At 55.3% G+C, this 16,864-nt stretch overlaps 1 protein-coding gene and 1 pseudogene across 1 annotated transcript; one reads left to right on the top strand and one right to left on the bottom strand.

Moving 5' to 3' along the window:
• The first annotated feature begins 126 nt into the window (after window positions 1–126).
• GYS1 (glycogen synthase 1) lies at window positions 127–16,681 on the top strand. Its single transcript, XM_019425742.2, has 16 exons — window positions 127–454; window positions 1,953–2,134; window positions 4,175–4,366; window positions 5,268–5,453; window positions 5,708–5,852; window positions 6,898–7,015; window positions 7,335–7,455; window positions 7,739–7,845; window positions 9,158–9,217; window positions 9,306–9,384; window positions 11,804–11,917; window positions 12,179–12,305; window positions 14,094–14,189; window positions 14,354–14,517; window positions 14,934–15,014; window positions 15,170–16,681. Exons 1-16 carry the CDS (start codon window positions 337–339, stop codon window positions 15,491–15,493), a joined length of 2,214 nt encoding a protein of 737 aa, XP_019281287.1. The 5' UTR covers window positions 127–336; the 3' UTR covers window positions 15,494–16,681.
• LOC128778109 (U4 spliceosomal RNA) lies at window positions 3,863–3,939 on the bottom strand (annotated as a pseudogene).
• Window positions 16,682–16,864: the final 183 nt, after the last annotated feature.

The following is a 16,864-nucleotide window of genomic DNA, read 5'->3' as shown; positions in this document are numbered from 1 at the left end:
AGCAGAGCAAACCCTACCTTGTCCACCAATGAGGAGACGCGGGCGCTCCCTCCCCCGGGCACGGACCAATGGCTCTGGCCGGGGGGCGGGCCCCGCCGCCTGGCGGCCGCAAGATTTCACTGCAGGGGCCCCGCCGGCCTCAGTGACGCTGCGGCCGCCTCCAGCCTACGGCCCAGAGCTCTGGGGCGGGGGTGCGGTCGTGCAATAGGAAGCCGAGGGCGTTGCAAGCTTCCCGTCGGGCACCAGCTACCTGGCCCCGCGCCCTGCCCTTTGCATTCCCCAGACACCTCGGGAGCCCCCACCTGTGGACCCTGGAGCCCCCTTCACGCGTCGGCCATGCCTCTAAGCCGCACTTTGTCCATGTCCTCACTGCCAGGACTGGAGGATTGGGAGGATGAATTCGACCTGGAGAATACGGTGCTCTTCGAGGTGGCCTGGGAGGTGGCCAACAAGGGTGAGCACGCCAGGCGATGGGTCCTGGACCAGGAGGGCAGTCGGGGATGGGGGCGCGAAACTCTCGAGTCCTAGAGGACGGAGTTACTTGGCATGATACTCTTGGATTCTGGGCAAGGAACCTATGACTCCTGTGTCCTTGGGGAGGGCCGGGGTAAGTCTCCTGTACCCTGGCGGGGTGGGGATGGGTCGCCTGACTGTGAAGATGAAAGGAAGCTGGAAGTCCAATTGCTGGGTCCTAGGGAAGAGGGGGCCAAAATGAATGATTCCTAGGTCCCGGAGGGAGGCTTCCCAGAGACCAGAGACCTGGATCCTGAACCGGGAAGGAGATGGGGGGTTAGCACTGTCTAGTGCAAAACTAGGGAAGTGGCTGGGTTTCAGACCTGTGGCCCTGGGGGAAGAGTCTGGGGATATAAACTCTGGATCTGGGAGAGAGCCAACAGGGAGATAGGATGCATGAGTCGTGGTGGCAGAATTTGGGGGCTGGCCACTTGCGAGTAAAGATGGGAAGGGCTGCAGACTCTAATTCTTAGATCTTAGGGTGGGAGAGAGTTGGTCTGAATGCCTAGACTCTGAAGGAGCCGAAGGTGTGAGCTCTGTTTCTAGGAGTACAGAAGCCTGCGGCCTCAGACACATGCGTACTGGAATGAGGGAAGGCTGGGAAGTCCTAAGTTGGTCAGGGGCTGGGCCCTAGGATGGGAGTGGCTGGGGACCTAGATTTCTGCGTCCCAGGCCCTGAAGGTCCTAAAGTTCGGGATTTGGAAAACCAGCTGGGGTTTTGCTTTGCTGAGTCTTGGGAGAGAATGGGGCTGAGTCTCACCCCATGGCAAGCAGCCCTCGAACTGGGAGCCATGTATCCCCAGGGCCCAGGCTCCAGTAGGTAAGGAGGCTGAGAGCCCAGACTTCTGGGTCTGGAGTGGAGTTATGGGCAGAGCGGGGCCCTGCACGTGTGTTCTCAGTTGGGGAGAGGAAACTGGGGGACAGGTCAGCAGAGTCCCTGGGGGCAAGGAATGACAATTCAGGCTTCTCTTGGGCAGCTGTGGGAAGCTGAATTGGGCCATGGAGAGAGATTCTCCCCTACCGTGACCTAGAGCCTGACTGAGATTATAAACCCAGCTCCCAGAAGCTGGGAACTCAGGGACCTGAGTCCTGCTGATCCTTGCCAGCTTCTGTCATCCTTGGGACCCCGGCCCCTAATTCCCTCAGACCCAGGAGCCCGAGTCCCTAGCCCTTTCATGTCTCAGACTCCGAAGTTTAGCCTGAGCCCCTTTCTCCCCCTGAGTCCCAACCCCAGCCCCATTCTCCCTTAGACCCAGGAGTACTGCCCTTGAACTCCTATCCCATCATCTCTCTGACTCAGAAGGGTGGGCTCTCAGCCCCCTCCTCCTTCTAAGCCAGAGGTGTGGGGCCCCAGTACCTCCCATGGCCCCCTACCCTGCCCCAGGTCCCAGACCCGTGGACCTCGGCTGGGGCCTGCCCTCACGCACTTGGGCCCACAGTGGGCGGCATCTACACGGTGCTACAGACGAAGGCGAAAGTGACAGGGGATGAATGGGGTGACAACTACTACCTGGTGGGACCGTACACGGAGCAGGGCGTGAGGACCCAGGTGGAACTGCTCGAGCCCCCAACCCCAGCCCTGAAGAGGACGTTGGACTCCATGAACAGCAAGGGCTGCAAGGTGGGACATGGCCTAGCCGAGGGAGGGGAGGTGGGTGCCCAGAGTCAGGGTGGGAGCGGCAGCTGGAGAAGGGACAGCGGGGAGAGGGTGGGTAGCCCCACGGGGAGAGGGAGGCATGGACAGAAACATGGGATGAGCCAGAACTTTCCCAGATAGACACAGAGGAGGTAAGATTGACAGACAGACAGACGCAGGACCCCATGAAGTGGGTGGGTGAACCCCAAGCTGAAGACATTGGTGAACGGACGGACCGACAGCAGGTGCATAAGACAGACTGAGAGATGGCTCCCAGAGGCCAAGATCCTCAGACCCACAGAGAGAAAAAGAGCGAGGCGGAAAGACAGACAGCCAGGTGGAACCTGGGGGGAGATGGGCTTGGGGTGAGGCAGGAGTGCCAGAGTGGGGGTTCTGGAGCCTGAAGTTCAAAATCACCTTCTCCACTTCCTGCCTGTGTGACCTTGGCTAATAAACCTACTAATAGCATCTACCTTGTTCGTTTTGGGGGAAAGGATTAATTGTTAGTTAATAAAGTCCTCAGCCCTGGTTCCTGGCCTCAATTAGTACTATGTATGAGCTCTTGTGACCACGGCCATCGTCATCATCGTTATCATAAACAGCCGAGCCGGCAGTGAGGTGGACAGGCCGACCAAGGGAGAGAGATGGATGGAGAGAGATTGAGTGTTCCAAAAGGTGGCCATAGCCCCAGGGGCTACAGCAATAGAGAGAGAGGCAGCCTGACATTTCCAGGAGAAGGAACTAGAAGGGAGAGGAAGATAGAGTACCGATGGAGAGAAGAGAGACAGGGGGCAGAGTTTCAGAGGAGCAGACCGAGAACTTAAAGATAGGAAGGGAGAGTCCCAGAGCCCCGGCTGAGGACTGACGGATGAGCACTGAGTGGCGGCTGCCTCCGGCGGAAAAGGCCATGATGTAGCAGGGTGGAAGGACAGACAGGTCTGGGAGGAAGAAGTACAGTGGTTCCTTCATTCATTCACAGCCTCTAGTCTGGGGTGGGGTCTGGAGTCCAGAGAGGCCGGGGACCACGTCCCTAAGGAACCCTAGGACAGCCCAGCCCTCCCCCATGGCAGCTGCTCCCCACGTGCTGGGGGCCTAAGAATAGCGCCCCCCCCCCCCCCAGCAAAAGGGCAGACGACAGCTGGGAGGGGGAGGGGTATCAGAGTCAGGCTCCCCAGGCTGGGCAAAGCCAGGTCCGGGAGGCCCAGGACTGCTTGCCGCCCGCACAGGGCTGTGGCAGCCGGCCCAGAACCTAGGCCATCATCTCAGGAGGAAAGCAGCCGCCCGGAGAAATGTGGCAGCAAGGTTTAGAAACATGGCAGTGGGGGAGACAGCAGCTGGTGTTAGAAAGGTAGCCGCAGAGTCCAAAGATGGGCCTAAGGGTAGAGGGAGGAGACAGCAGGTGACAAATTTATAGTGAAAGCGTCGGAAGCAAGGCAGCGGGCGTGGAAGAAGGTGGCAGCGAGAACAGTAAAAGAAGCATCCAGTGGGAGGAATTAGCAGCAGAAGGAAGAAATAACGGGAGAAGGCAACGGGCGGGTTCGCAAGACGGAAGTGGCAGGAGACACAGAGACAAGGCAGCACGTTGGAGAAATGCTAAGGGTGGAAAAGCAAGGCAGTGAGGGGGCACAGAGACAGGACCGTGTGACATTCGTGGTTATAGGTAAGAGAAAGGAGGCAGTGTGGGTCGGGAACCAGGGTAGCGGTTATAGAAAGGAAGCAAGGTTTTCAATTAGCAGTAATCGCTCCTCTAATAAACCTCATTGGCTACGATACCGCCACTGCGCAAAGCTGGAAAGGAAGCGAGGCACAGGGAAAATGTAACAGCGATGGACAAAGAGTGTGGTGGGAATAACTAGCAGCACGTAGAGAAATAAGGCCGCGGGGGAGAAATTAGCAGCAGGTACCGAAACAGGGTGGAAGAACTGAGGCTTTAAGCCCCGACTGCTGCCTGCGGGTGGGCGGGCCACCGAGGCTGAGCCCAGGGAGGTGTGGCCAAAAGCCTGAGTCTTCCTGTGGGCCCCCCAGGTGTATTTCGGACGCTGGCTGATCGAGGGGGGCCCCCTGGTGGTGCTCCTGGACGTGGGGGCCTCAGCCTGGGCCCTGGAGCGCTGGAAGGGGGAGCTCTGGGACACCTGCAACATCGGGGTGCCTTGGTACGACCGTGAGGCCAACGACGCCGTCCTTTTTGGCTTCCTCACCACCTGGTTCCTGGGTGAGGTAGGCCCCATTGCTGGTCGCCATGTCACTCCTGACCTGGGCCCCAACCTACGATGGCCATTAGTCCCTGCCAGAGGGGGTGGGGTAGGAAGGGGTGGCCGGCTGGGGGCCTTGGGGTGGCTGGCTTCTCCCAAGGCATTCTGGGATTGTAGGTCCTTTTCCAAGCCCTAGCTCTGACCTTTGGGAACACAGACACCCAGGGGCCCAGAGGCTCAAACTCCCAACCCCAGCTTCATTCATTCTAATTTTCTCAGTATGGAAATTTTGAAGTGTTAGCTTTGGGGGGTGCTGGCCGGGCTAGAGGGCTTGCACCAGGACATTCTGGGAGTTGTAGTTCTGTAGTCTGATAGTGGCTGGACTTAGCTCTCAGAGGGGGCCCTGGACGGTTGGGGGTCTCCAGCCTATATGAGAACCAGGGATCCTGGTTCTGACCCCCTTTTAGGTTTTAAAAGGCTGAAGAAACTTCACGTCTCCTGCCCCAGGGAAACCAGTTTACGAATGGGCCTGTCCTAGGGCATTCTGGGAGTTGTAGTCCTTTAGCCAGTATTGGATGCAGCTCCACTCTTGATTGAGACAAAAGACTCTCCAGGAAATGCGTCCAGGACTTGGGGACACTACAACTTCAGACCATCCACTTCAGCCCTGCTGGCACTTAGAAGGTGGGGCCAACCTCTCCACCGCCCCCGGCTCCCATCAGCCTTGAAGGATGGGGTCAGCTGGCCTGGCGTCCCAGAGATTTACAGTTCCTTGTTCTAGGGGAATTGCAGCGGGCTACTATCCACTCTGTGCAAGAATGACGATAGATTTACCTCTCCCCTGCTTCCCTGTCCACCTTGGGGATTGTTGGTTGTCTGCACAACACACATGGAGACACAGTGGCCCTCTTCCTGTTGCCCCATAGTTCCTGGCCCAGAACGAGGAGAAGCCACACGTGGTTGCACACTTCCACGAGTGGTTGGCGGGCATTGGCCTCTGCCTGTGCCGGGCCCGGCGGCTGCCCGTGGCCACAATCTTCACCACCCACGCCACACTGCTGGGACGCTACCTGTGTGCCGGTGCCGTGGACTTCTATAACAACCTGGAGAATGTGAGCCGGGAACGTGTGGCAGACGGGGGGCCATGAGTGGTTCGGGACAGCCCAAAGCTGTCCGGGAAGCCCAGGGGCGGGGGGATCAAGCTTCCTCTTCTCCCGTGACCCAGGGGTCCAAGTCCTCCACCCCCTCCTCCCTCAGACAAAGGAGTTCAGCTTCCAACCCCAACCACCTCCGGGACCCCGGAGTCCGGCCCGCCAAAGACTTCTCCCCAGTTCTTCTAACCTGACTGCCCTCCCTTCCCACCCAGTTCAATGTGGACAAGGAAGCAGGGGAGAGGCAAATCTATCACCGCTACTGCATGGAGCGGGCAGCGGCCCACTGCGCTCACATCTTTACTACTGTGTCCCAGATTACTGCCATCGAGGCTCAGCACCTGCTCAAGAGGAAACCAGGTAGGGAATAGGCTGGGGTCCCTAGACACGAATGAGGCAGTCTGTGCTAAGGCCGATACTTAGCTGGGTTTTTTTTAACTGTAGAGAGCAAAGAACTACACCCCCCAGCCGGCCCTAAGTTGATGACCTGAATAGGGAGCTGCCTGGTTATACGCCCTAGAGGCTAATGGGAGGTGTAGTTCCTTTGACATTCATTTCAAAATGGTAAAGTTACCTTATCGGCTAATGTAGTTATTGGTCTTCTGAAAGGGAATGGAGTTTCACTGGGTTTTGATTTTGAGAAGAGTGGTGTTGGAATCCGCTATTTTTTTTTTTTTAAGTTTACTTATTTATTTTGAGAGAGAAAGAGAGTGAGAGAGCATGAACAGGGGAAGGGACAGAGAGAGAGAATCCCAAGCAGAGCCCGACGCGGGGCTCGATCCCATGAACTGTGAGATCATGACATGAGCCCAAACCAAGTTGGATGCTCAACCGACTGAGCCACCCAGGCACCCCTGGAATCAGTTATTCTTTTCGGGTTATAGCGCCCATTCTCAATGGGTGTATTGTGAGAACTACAATTCCCAGGAGGCCTTTGGCTAGCCAGCTCCTTCTACTCCTGGAGCTGATGGTGGTTATAATTTTTCATTGATGTATTTTAATTTCAAGGAGGATAGGAAATGATTGGGACCCTAAAAGAGGCTTGAAGGTTGAGGGTGTATTCTGGGAGAAGCAGGATGGGGATGTTTAAATCATCCCCAGTGTAGGGTGGGATAGGGGAAACAAAATAACTACAACTCCCAGAAGCCCCAAGGTAGTTCATTTCCCTGTGTGGTTAGCCATTTGCAGGGGCTGCTGGGAGTTGTGGTCGTGCTTGTGAACGTAAGCAAGTGACTTTGGGCAAGAAGGCGTCTGAGTGGCAGGGCAGCGGGGCCACCAAGGGAGCTTCTAAAACCAAAAGAATGTGAAAGGAAAGGAGTCTTTCCTTTGTTTATTCATTCAACCACACTGACGGGTATGAATAAATGAAGATATGAAACATGGACCTTCTCCCCACAAATCCCAGATATCGTGACCCCCAATGGACTGAATGTGAAGAAGTTCTCTGCCATGCATGAGTTCCAGAACCTCCATGCTCAGAGCAAGGCTCGAATCCAGGAGTTTGTGCGGGGCCATTTTTATGGGTACGTGGACCAGATACCTAGGTCTTGGGAGAGGAAGGGGTTGGGAACCCAACTCATGAGTGTAAGAGATGGGATAGCTGGGGGCTCAGCCTCTTCCATTCCTGAGCGCCAGAACAATGGTGGAGTATTCAAGTATTGATCCCCATCTAGGGAGAAAAGAACTTCAACTCCCAGGAGCTCCCATGATGCCTCTGTACTGCCTAAGATGCTGTTTGCCCCTGTAGCTTCTGGGGTTTGTAGTTTCAAGGCCAGGGCTAGCGGGTCCCCACCCTTGGCTTCACCAAGGTGGCTTCACCACCATGCCTTATGGCTTTTTTAGGCACCTGGACTTCAACTTGGACAAGACCTTGTATTTCTTTATCGCCGGCCGCTACGAGTTCTCTAACAAGGGGGCCGATGTCTTCCTAGAGGCCTTGGCCCGGCTCAACTATCTACTCAGAGTAAGGCCTGGGCTTTGAGAAGACAAAAAGAGGAAAAGGAAATCAGCACATAACTGGGGAGGGTGGGGGCGGGAAGTAGGGAAACCCGTGTGTGAAGGGAAAGTGTAGAGACCCAGAAAGAAGACCAGAGTCCCAGTGGGGATGATAACTCTAATTCTCCTTGACGGAAAGGAGCATGGCAGGGCCACAGTGGTCTTGATGGGTGGAAAAGGGTAGGTGGCTTCAGCCTTCTCTCGGGTGATCCTGACCCCTCCCCCCACCCCACGCCTTTTCCTCTGCCCAGGTGAACGGCAGTGAGCAGACAGTGGTCGCCTTCTTCATCATGCCGGCTCGGACCAACAATTTCAACGTGGAAACCCTCAAAGGCCAAGCTGTGCGCAAGCAGCTTTGGTCAGCAGCCCTCGGCCCAGGATCCCTGCCATTCCCACTCCCAGCCATGTGCTTTGGGAGGCTCAGTTTTGTTATCTGGAACATGAGCAGTTTGCCCCCCAAAAACTCGTAGTGAAGTCACTTGCTTAAGACGCCTCTAGCTCAGGGGCAGTAAGGAGTCGCACACAGGACAAGTGTGACCGTACAACCAGGGCCCTGACATCAAACTGGCGAGGTCCCACTTGGGCCACTGACCCTTGGTGGCTTTGTGATAATTTCCTCATCTGCAAGAGCCATTCATTAGCCATCAGATAGTCACTGAGCACCTACCGTGGACCAGGCGCTGTTCCAGGCCCTGGGGACGCAGCTGTAAATGAGGACGATAAAATCCCTGCCCTCACCGAGCTCACATTCTAGAGAGTTCTATAGAAAGTGCTCTGGGGTGCCTGGTTGGCTCAGTTGGTAGAGCATGTGGCTCTTGGTCTTGGGGTTGTAAGTTCGAGCCCCGTGTTCGGTGTAGAGATGACCACTTAAAAATAGACTCTTTCAAACAACAACAACAACAACAACAACAAGAAAGTGCTCTGGCAAGAAAATAAAGCAGGACTGGAATGCGAGACAGGACATGGAATGGTCAGGACAGGCCACACTGAGAAAGTTGCCATCGGGTAGAGACCACTAGAAGAAATGAGGGAGGGAGCCCTGTGTGTATCTGGGGAATAGCATTTCAGGCAGAGGAACACAGATGCAAAGGCCCTGAGGTATGTCTGAGAAACCACAGGGAGACCAGTGTGGCTGGAGCAGGGCGCTTAAGGGAGATGGGGTAGAAAATGAGGCCAGCTATGAGCTATGAGAAGATTAGGATTAGAGGAATGTCATTGAGGCTGCAGGGTGTCACTAGTTGCTAGCTTCGCTTGGGCACATAAACTTTCCTCTCTCGGAACATCGTTTTCCCTTTTTATAACATGGGGCTTAGCATGGCCACCACCAGGACTAGTGCACGTCCTAATAATAGCTGACATTTCTGGAAGGTTTGCCGTGTGCCAGGCACTGTGCGTTGTTGGTCGTGACTTCATCAAGTTTTCCCTGCAGACCTCTGAGGTTGGTTCTATTTTTATCCCCGTCTGAGAGATGAGTCACCAAAGTCAGAGAGGGAAGGCCACCTGTCCCCCGCCACACAGCTGATGAGGGGCACAGGGGATTCGAGCCTGTTTCCCAGGTCCCCGTCCTCCAGCTCCAAATCCCCAGGGCCTCTCCGCTCAGACCTCGGTGTAGCAGCTGACAATAAATGGCAGGTGGCATATATGTGATGCTGTGTCTCTGCCCCTTCTAGGGATACGGCCAACACCGTGAAAGAGAAGTTCGGAAGGAAGCTTTACGAGTCCTTGCTGGTGTGAGTGTCCCACCCCCAGCCCCGCATCCTCCTGGGCCCTGACTCCACTGATCACCCATTCCCAGATGCATACCCTGTCACCTTGCAGGGGGAGCCTCCCGGACATGAACAAGATGCTGGACAAGGAGGACTTCACTATGATGAAGAGAGCTATCTTTGCCACGCAGGTATGGTCTGGGCCCCCGAACAGAGACATGGCGATGCCCAGCACCCGCCCCGGGGGGCAGCTTGCCGTGTTAGCTCTGACCCCAGAGATTGCTGGGGGCTCCGCGTTACCGGCACCCTTATCAGGGAATCAATTAATTTTTTTTAAGGCTTATTTATTTTTGAGGGAGAGAGAAAGAGAGACAGAGCGGGGGAGGGGGAGGGGCAGAGAGAGAGAGAGGGAGACAGAATCCGAAGCAGGCTCCAGGCTCTGAGCTGTCAGCCCAGAGCCCGACTACACTGGGCTCGAACCCACCAGCTGTAAGATGGTGACCTGAGCTGAAGTTGGATGCTTAACGGACTGAGCCCCCCCCTCCCGGGCGCCCCCCAGTGGCTCATTCTGGTACAGGGGCTGCTAGGAGTTGTACTTTTTTTTTTAATTTGTAATTTCGTTGAGCCACCGGGGTCAAAAGATGAAAGAGAACTTTAGGAAGTCAACAAAGCCCACAGAAGGAGAATTACAAGTCCCCGCTGTCCCTGGGACTTGCTGCTGACTAGTTTCAAACTCATTAGAGCCAGAAGGTTTTAGCTAAAACACTAGCCGTTACCTGAAGAGCATTGAAAACGCTCAGCAACCGCTGTTTTTCTTATCCCACAGGCTGTGTGTCTTAGTCCCCAAACATTCCTGGGAGTTGTAGCTTCTTTAGAGTCCGGAGGTTAATGGAATTTGGTGGATGGGAAACCTTAAGAAGAATGTGGCAGTAACAAAATGAGGACTACAAGTCCCAGCAGCCCCTGCTTCAGTCATGCTTCCCTTGCCCCAGAGGCTCCTGGGAGGGAGAGTTCTTTGATTCTCTGGAGTCAGGAATCTTTGGTACCTGTGGTCAGGGTGGGTGAGCCACTTCCCGGCGAACGGAAACCTAGGTACCCACGCTGCACAAATGAGGTGTGATGTGCTTTGGGCCAAACTACAATTTCCTTTTTTCTTTTTTTAAGTGTATGTATTTATTTTGAGAGAGAGTGTAGGGGAGGGGCAGAGAGAGAGGGAGAGAGAGGATCCCAACCTAGATACCCACGCTGCACAAATGAGGTGTGATGTGCTTTGGGCCAAACTACAGTTTCCTTTTTTCTTTTTTTAAGTTTATGTATTTATTTTGAGAGAGAGTGTAGGGGAGGGGCAGAGAGAGAGGGAGAGAGAGGATTCCCAAGCAGGAAGCGCGGGGCCTGACATGGGGCTCGAACCCAGAAGCCGTGAGATCATAATAAAGAGCCAAAATAAAGAGATGCTTAACTGACTGAGCCACGCTGTGACCCCAGATTACAATTTCTAATAGTCCCTAAGGCAGTCCGCCCCACTGAGGATGTGTATGCACTGCCACGGGGCTGCTGGGAGTTGTAGTTTCTTGAGCCCCTGGAGCTGACTGAAGGCGAGTAGAACTTTTAACGAGATGGAAGAGTTACAAATAACTACATATCCCAGCAGCCCGTGGGATTTCCTCACTCTCGCCCCTCCAGTCACTCTTGGGAATTGTGGTTTCTCTGGGCCTTGGGTGGGAGCGGAAGTGGAGGGAATTACAGGATGGAGAGTAAAGGGAACTTGGAAAGAAGGCAAGACAGGCTTTTCATAAGAAAACTACAACTTCCAGCAGCCCCGGAAGCTTGCTGCCATATTGACAAAGTCTCTGCCCCCCATTGACTTGGGGGAATTTTAGTTCCTTTGGGTTTCTTTGATGATGGAGCCCAGAGTACAGAACCCAGTAACTACAACTCCCGGTAGTCAGGGGAGGCAGGTTAACGCTGGCTTTGCCTCAAAGACAAATGGGAATTGTAGTTTCTTTTCAGCTCATGGTGTGTTTTTGTTTAGTTATTTTTTATGTTTATCTATTTTTGGGAGAGAGGGAGGGCTGTCTGGCTGTCAGCCCAGAACCCGATATGGGGCTCGAACCCATGAACCGTGAGATCATGACCTGAGCCGAAGGCGGACCCTTAACTGACTGAGTCACCCAGGTGCCCCTCAGCTCATGGTGTTCAAAGAGAAAAGTGAGCCTTTACAGAGAGAGCCAAGGAGGATATCTATGACTCCTCTTTTTTTTTTTTTTTAAGTTTATTTAGTTATTTTGAGAGAGAGAGTGAGAGCTCAAGCAAGGGAGGGCCAGAGAGAGAGAATCCCAAGCAGGCTCTGCACTGACAGCGGAGACCCAACTCGGGGCTCGAACTCACGAACCAACTGTGAGATCATGACCGGAGCCGAAATCAAGAGTCGGCCATTCCACCTACTGAGCCGCCCAGGCGCCCCAGATATCTACAGCTTCTAATCTCTTGGGCTTGTGTCCCCACAACCTGGTGGGAATTGTGACCTCCTCCCGGGTCAGCGTGGCTCACAGGGAATGAGGGAGCCCTCTGTCCCTTCTCTGACCCCCATCCCTCTCGTGGCCCCTGCAGCGACAGTCTTTCCCCCCTGTGTGCACCCACAATATGCTGGACGACTCCTCGGATCCTATCCTGACCACCATCCGTCGAATCGGACTCTTCAATAGTAGTGCTGACAGGGTCAAGGTGAGGGCAATGGCCAGGCTGGGTCAAGCATGGAGGGGTGGGGTGGAGGTAGGGGGAGCTGGGCCTCACGTCCCCCGTCTCCCCTGGTTTATTAAGGGATCGCTATGTTTAGAAAGGACCTTAGCACTTTAAGCGGACAGACTTGGATTCGGTCCTTTGTCCTACCGCTGACTGGTGTGACTTTAGACAGGCTTTTCGCCCTCTCTGGGCCCCCCTGGGATCCCAGGGAGTTTGGGCTGAGCTCTTCTTTTTCACTGCTAGGTGATTTTCCACCCAGAGTTCCTCTCCTCCACGAGCCCCCTGCTCCCCGTGGATTATGAGGAATTTGTCCGTGGCTGCCACCTTGGGGTCTTCCCCTCCTACTATGAGCCTTGGGGCTACACGCCGGGTGAGTGCAGCATGGTGGTCGGCTCCTGGTCAGATGGGGCACCAGCCCCGGGCACGGCACTTGCCCGCTCTGTGCCCCAGGCTCTCCTTTGCGAAACAGGGACGATGGCCACGGTCTGTTGGCCTGCAGCATGTGTTTTTGTGACACGGTCGCTCGTGTGATGTGTGACTAGAGGGCTGAGGTCACAGGTCACACGTGATTTCCCCCAGTTTGCTGCTGGTTGCCCCCCCCCCCCCCCCGCCCCCGATATCAACAGCTGAATACGTAGTTCACCAACACGACTGAACGGGGCCAAGTCTCTCAGAGGTGTCCCCAGTGCCCATTCGCTCCGCCGTCCTCTTTTACGAAGGCGTTGGCTCCCTTTATTATTATTATATTTTTTACGTTTATTTATTTTGAGACAGAGACAGAGACAGCATGAGCGTGGGAGGGAGGGAGAGAGAGAGAGAGAGAGAGAGAGAGAAAGTCCTGAGCGGGGATTCGATACGGGACTCAAACTCACAAAACTGTGAGATCATGACCTGAGCTGAAACCAAGAGTTGGATGCTTAACCAACTGAGCCACCCACGTACCCTGGCGTTGACTCCCTTTAGACACAGGCTCCGGGTTGGGGCTTATTTGCACTTCTCCCCCGTTTGGGGACATTTTGCCGTGGCCCCAAACTCAACCCTTCCTCACATTCTTCAATCAAGATTGGTTTTGAGGCTAAGTAAACATCACAGTTGCTGTAGTATTTCTTTTTTTTTTTTTTTTTTTAAGTTTATTTATTTTCAGGAAGAGAGAGAGAGTGTGAGCAGGGGAGGGGCAGAGAGAGGGAGGGAGAGAATCCCAAGCAGGCTCCATGCTGTCAGAGCAGAGCCTGACACAGGGCTCAATCCCAGGAACGATGAGATCGTGACCTGAGCCGAACTCAAGAGTCCGATGCTTAACCGACTCAGCCACCCAGGCGCCCCCATAGTATTTCTTAACTTATGAGCAATTTAACAAACCTTTTAAACTGTGCTTGCATAATAATTGGGGTAATGATTTTGCCAGTTTCATTTCGGCCATGGTTACAGCGATGCATAGGTTTTGTGTGCTTGGCCCCAACCCTCTTTTTCTCATGAAGCCCCGTTATATTTGTGCCTGTGTTTGTAGGTTATGGAGGTTTTTCGGAACACTTATGTGAGAATTATTTTTTTTTAATTTTTCCATGTTTATTTTTGAGAGAGAGAGAGAGGCAGAGTGCAAGTGGAGGAGGGGCAGAGAGAGAAAGATACAGAATCCAAAGCAGGCTCCAGGCTCTGAGCTGTCAGCACAGAGCCCGTCACAGGGCTCGAACCCACGAACGCCAGATCATGACCTGAGCCGAAGTCGGACGCTCAGCGGACTGAGCCACCCAGGCGCCCCTACCTGAGAATTGTAATAAACTACGTGAACCATTTTTCAGGCTTGTTTAAGGTATTCAGTGAGGCAGTGATGAGAATTTTTCATGTTTCCTGTCAAAACTACGTCCGGCACAAGAAAGTATCTTACAGGTTGTGAGGAACATACTTAGTAATTTACATCCTATCACCCAGCTCTAGATTTGTCCTCATTCTGAAGCCCTGGGACGAGTGAATTCCCTTTTCTGAACCTCTTAGCTTCCCCTCTGAGAAACAGACTATGATCAAACGCACTCACGTTCTGGTTTTGCGGGCTCAGTGATTTGCTCAAGTTGTCAGTAGATGGCGCTGTTGGGGCGTCTATTGCGATTTCAAAGCGCAAAAGGGGAAAGCTTAAGTAGACCTTTCTCACTCCTTCCCGCAGCTGAGTGCACGGTTATGGGCATCCCCAGTATCTCCACCAACCTCTCCGGCTTCGGCTGCTTCATGGAGGAACACATTGCAGACCCCTCAGCCTACGGTCAGCGCCCAGACCGAGAGCCGAGACTTGGATCCTGGGTGGGGGAAGGGAAGGGCTCCTGGGCCCCGGGATGGGGAGAGGGGTCCTGGTGCCACAGAGTCCCCGGGAGAATGAAGGTTTCCTTAGTCTGATATCTGAGCCCTGCCCCGTCCTGGCCCCCACAGGCATCTACATTCTGGACCGGCGGTTCCGCAGCCTGGATGATTCCTGCTCGCAGCTCACCTCCTTCCTCTACAGCTTCTGCCAGCAGAGCCGGCGGCAGCGCATCATCCAGAGAAACCGCACGGAGCGCCTCTCAGACCTTCTAGACTGGAAATACCTGGGCCGGGTATAACCGCCTTCTTCCGGTCTCTGATTTCTCAGCCTCCAAGGCTGGCGCAGGGGGCCAGGGGTCGCCTACGCGAAACAGTTGCGCTCCCTTTAAGAAATTAACCATCTTTTGCTGGTAGACCGCATTGGCCAGCGTTACCTTACTTGCACGAAGTGCGTGGCCAAAGAGGTACCTGACCTAAGACCTCTGCCCCTGTGAATAGGGGCGTGGCTCAGAGACTGTCCATTCACAGCTCTGCTTATCTGCTTCAGGGGTGGAGCCAGAAAGATAATCGGTATAGGGGCCGACTGGAAGGTGCCAGAAGGTGCTCCTCTGCCTAAAGAGTGTGGCCTAGGGTTCGCCACCTTCTACATCTGCTGGGGGCGGTGTGTGGTTCCCTTCTGCTGACGCTCCCTCCCTTTCTTTTCCCTAAGTACTATATGTCCGCGCGCCACATGGCGCTGGCCAAGGCCTTTCCAGAACACTTCACCTATGAGCCCCACGAGGCTGACGCGGTGAGTGGACCCCGATCTCTCTGATGGGCCCGGAGCTAGAGGGCTGGGGTGGGTGCGTGTCCTTCCAGGAGTGGGAAGGCCCCGGGGCAAGCTGCCGGGCCCTCCCACACCCCGCCTGCTCACTCTGGGTTTGTGCCCACACCCCCGCGACGCAGACCCAGGGCTACCGCTACCCTCGGCCGGCCTCCGTGCCGCCATCGCCCTCGCTGTCGCGACACTCAAGCCCTCACCAGAGCGAGGACGAGGAGGAGCCACGGGACGGGCCGCCCGACGTAGACGGGGAGCGCTACGATGAGGAAGAGGAGGCCGCCAAGGACCGGCGCAACATCCGCGCCCCCGAGTGGCCGCGCCGCGCCTCCTGCGCCTCTTCCACCAGCGGGAGCAAGCGCGGCTCCGTGGACACAGCGCCCTCCAGCTCAATCAGCACTCCCAGCGAGCCCCTCAGCCCCGCCAGCTCCCTGGGCGAGGAGCGCAACTAAGTCCCGCCGCCCCACACTCCCCGCCCATCCTGCCTCCCTCGTCCAGAGGGCGGACGCAGAATGGCACTGTTCCGAAACCCCACTCCACATCCCGAACCCGCCTTGGGGTCCGCAGCCCCGTCCCCTCCGCCGTACACTCCAGCCCTTCTAGCTCCTCTCTGGGAATCCCCGACACTCCGGAATCACAACGCCGTGCCTTTCCTGGGTTCCAGAATGCATACACTGTGCCCCGGAGCCCTTCGGGCCTGGCCTGGGCCTCCTCCCTCCCCGGGAGGGCCGGGCACCTGCCGTCACCCTGCCATGGTGCCAGGGGTTTTAGGAAACCTGGTCTGTTGTCATACAGGCAGGAGGCTCCTGGAGCCCTTGTGGCTTGCTGATTTTCCAGCACACCGAAGATGCCATGCTCAGCTGTGGCCCGGGGGCCACCAAGCTCTGGAGACCATGTGGTGTCCCTGTTAATGGGGCAATCAAGTCCACAGCTGGGGCACTTTCAGGGACTTAACTGAATCCAGAAGGTCCTCCATTTCAACTCCAGAACTCGGGCTCCAGACCAGGGCACTCGCGTCCTTACTCTGATCTTAGCCCTTGTTGGGGTGTCTGGCTCTGCCTGGAGGGCCCCCCCCCCCCACTCCTGCTCTCCTTTTTCTCCATATTTTGGCCAATGGGAGGTGGGGGGTGGTACAGAACCACCTGGCTTCTCATTCCTATTGGAGAACATGCAGTCTTGGTCTAGATGCCTTTCTGGCCTTTTTTGAACCAGACCCTGTACCTCCTTCCCTGAGAGTCTGAGCTCTCCCCCCTATCTTGAGATTCCCGAGCCCTCCAGGGAATCCCCTTGCTGAGGACTGAAGGGGCCGTCTTCCCCTGCCACAACCTCCGACCCCTAGGCCCACCGTAAAACCACTGGGTTCTAGGTCCCGGCTGCCGAATCTGGAACCTCACCACTGTGCTGCTTCCCGGTCCCTTTCCCCGGTCTAGAATGGAACCCACTTGGTTCTAGAACTTTCATATTTACCTCGAGGCTCTTCCATCCTTAAGCTGTGTCCTGCCCCCCAGCTTTGGTGAAAGGGAGGGGCCCTTCACGCGTGCTGTGCTGTGTCTGATGCACTTGCTTTCCAAGTCGGGAGGGCAGAAGAGGTGTGATTGATGTGTGTCCAGAGATGAAAAAAATACATCTATATTTAAGAATCTGAGGTTTGGTCCACTGTGAGGGCTTGCTGGGCCTCGCTGCTGGCCCCTCCCTCCTCTTGGCTTCTCTCCCTCCTCTTCGCCTCCCGCTGCCGCACTACTGGGTCTCTGATACCCTGTCTCACTCTGCAGTCTTGGAGAGGCTTGGGTTGCTGTTTTAGATTCTAGTTTTATTCCAGGGGA

The sequence above is a fragment of the Panthera pardus genome, unplaced genomic scaffold (genome assembly GCF_024362965.1).
Source record: "Panthera pardus isolate Hobbes unplaced genomic scaffold, ASM2436296v1 HiC_scaffold_18, whole genome shotgun sequence".
NCBI classification, from domain to species: domain Eukaryota; kingdom Metazoa; phylum Chordata; class Mammalia; order Carnivora; family Felidae; genus Panthera; species Panthera pardus.
This window is presented reverse-complemented; position numbering and strand designations above follow the sequence as displayed.

Coding starts and splice junctions, on each gene's coding strand:
- GYS1 (XM_019425742.2), top strand. CDS start 337: ATGCCTCTAAGCCGCACTTTGTCCATGTCCTCACTGCCAGGACTGGAG. Junction 5,853..6,897: donor CCTGCTCAAGAGGAAACCAG/GTAGGGAATAGG, acceptor CACAAATCCCAG/ATATCGTGACCCCCAATGGA. Junction 9,385..11,803: donor GAGCTATCTTTGCCACGCAG/GTATGGTCTGGG, acceptor TGGCCCCTGCAG/CGACAGTCTTTCCCCCCTGT.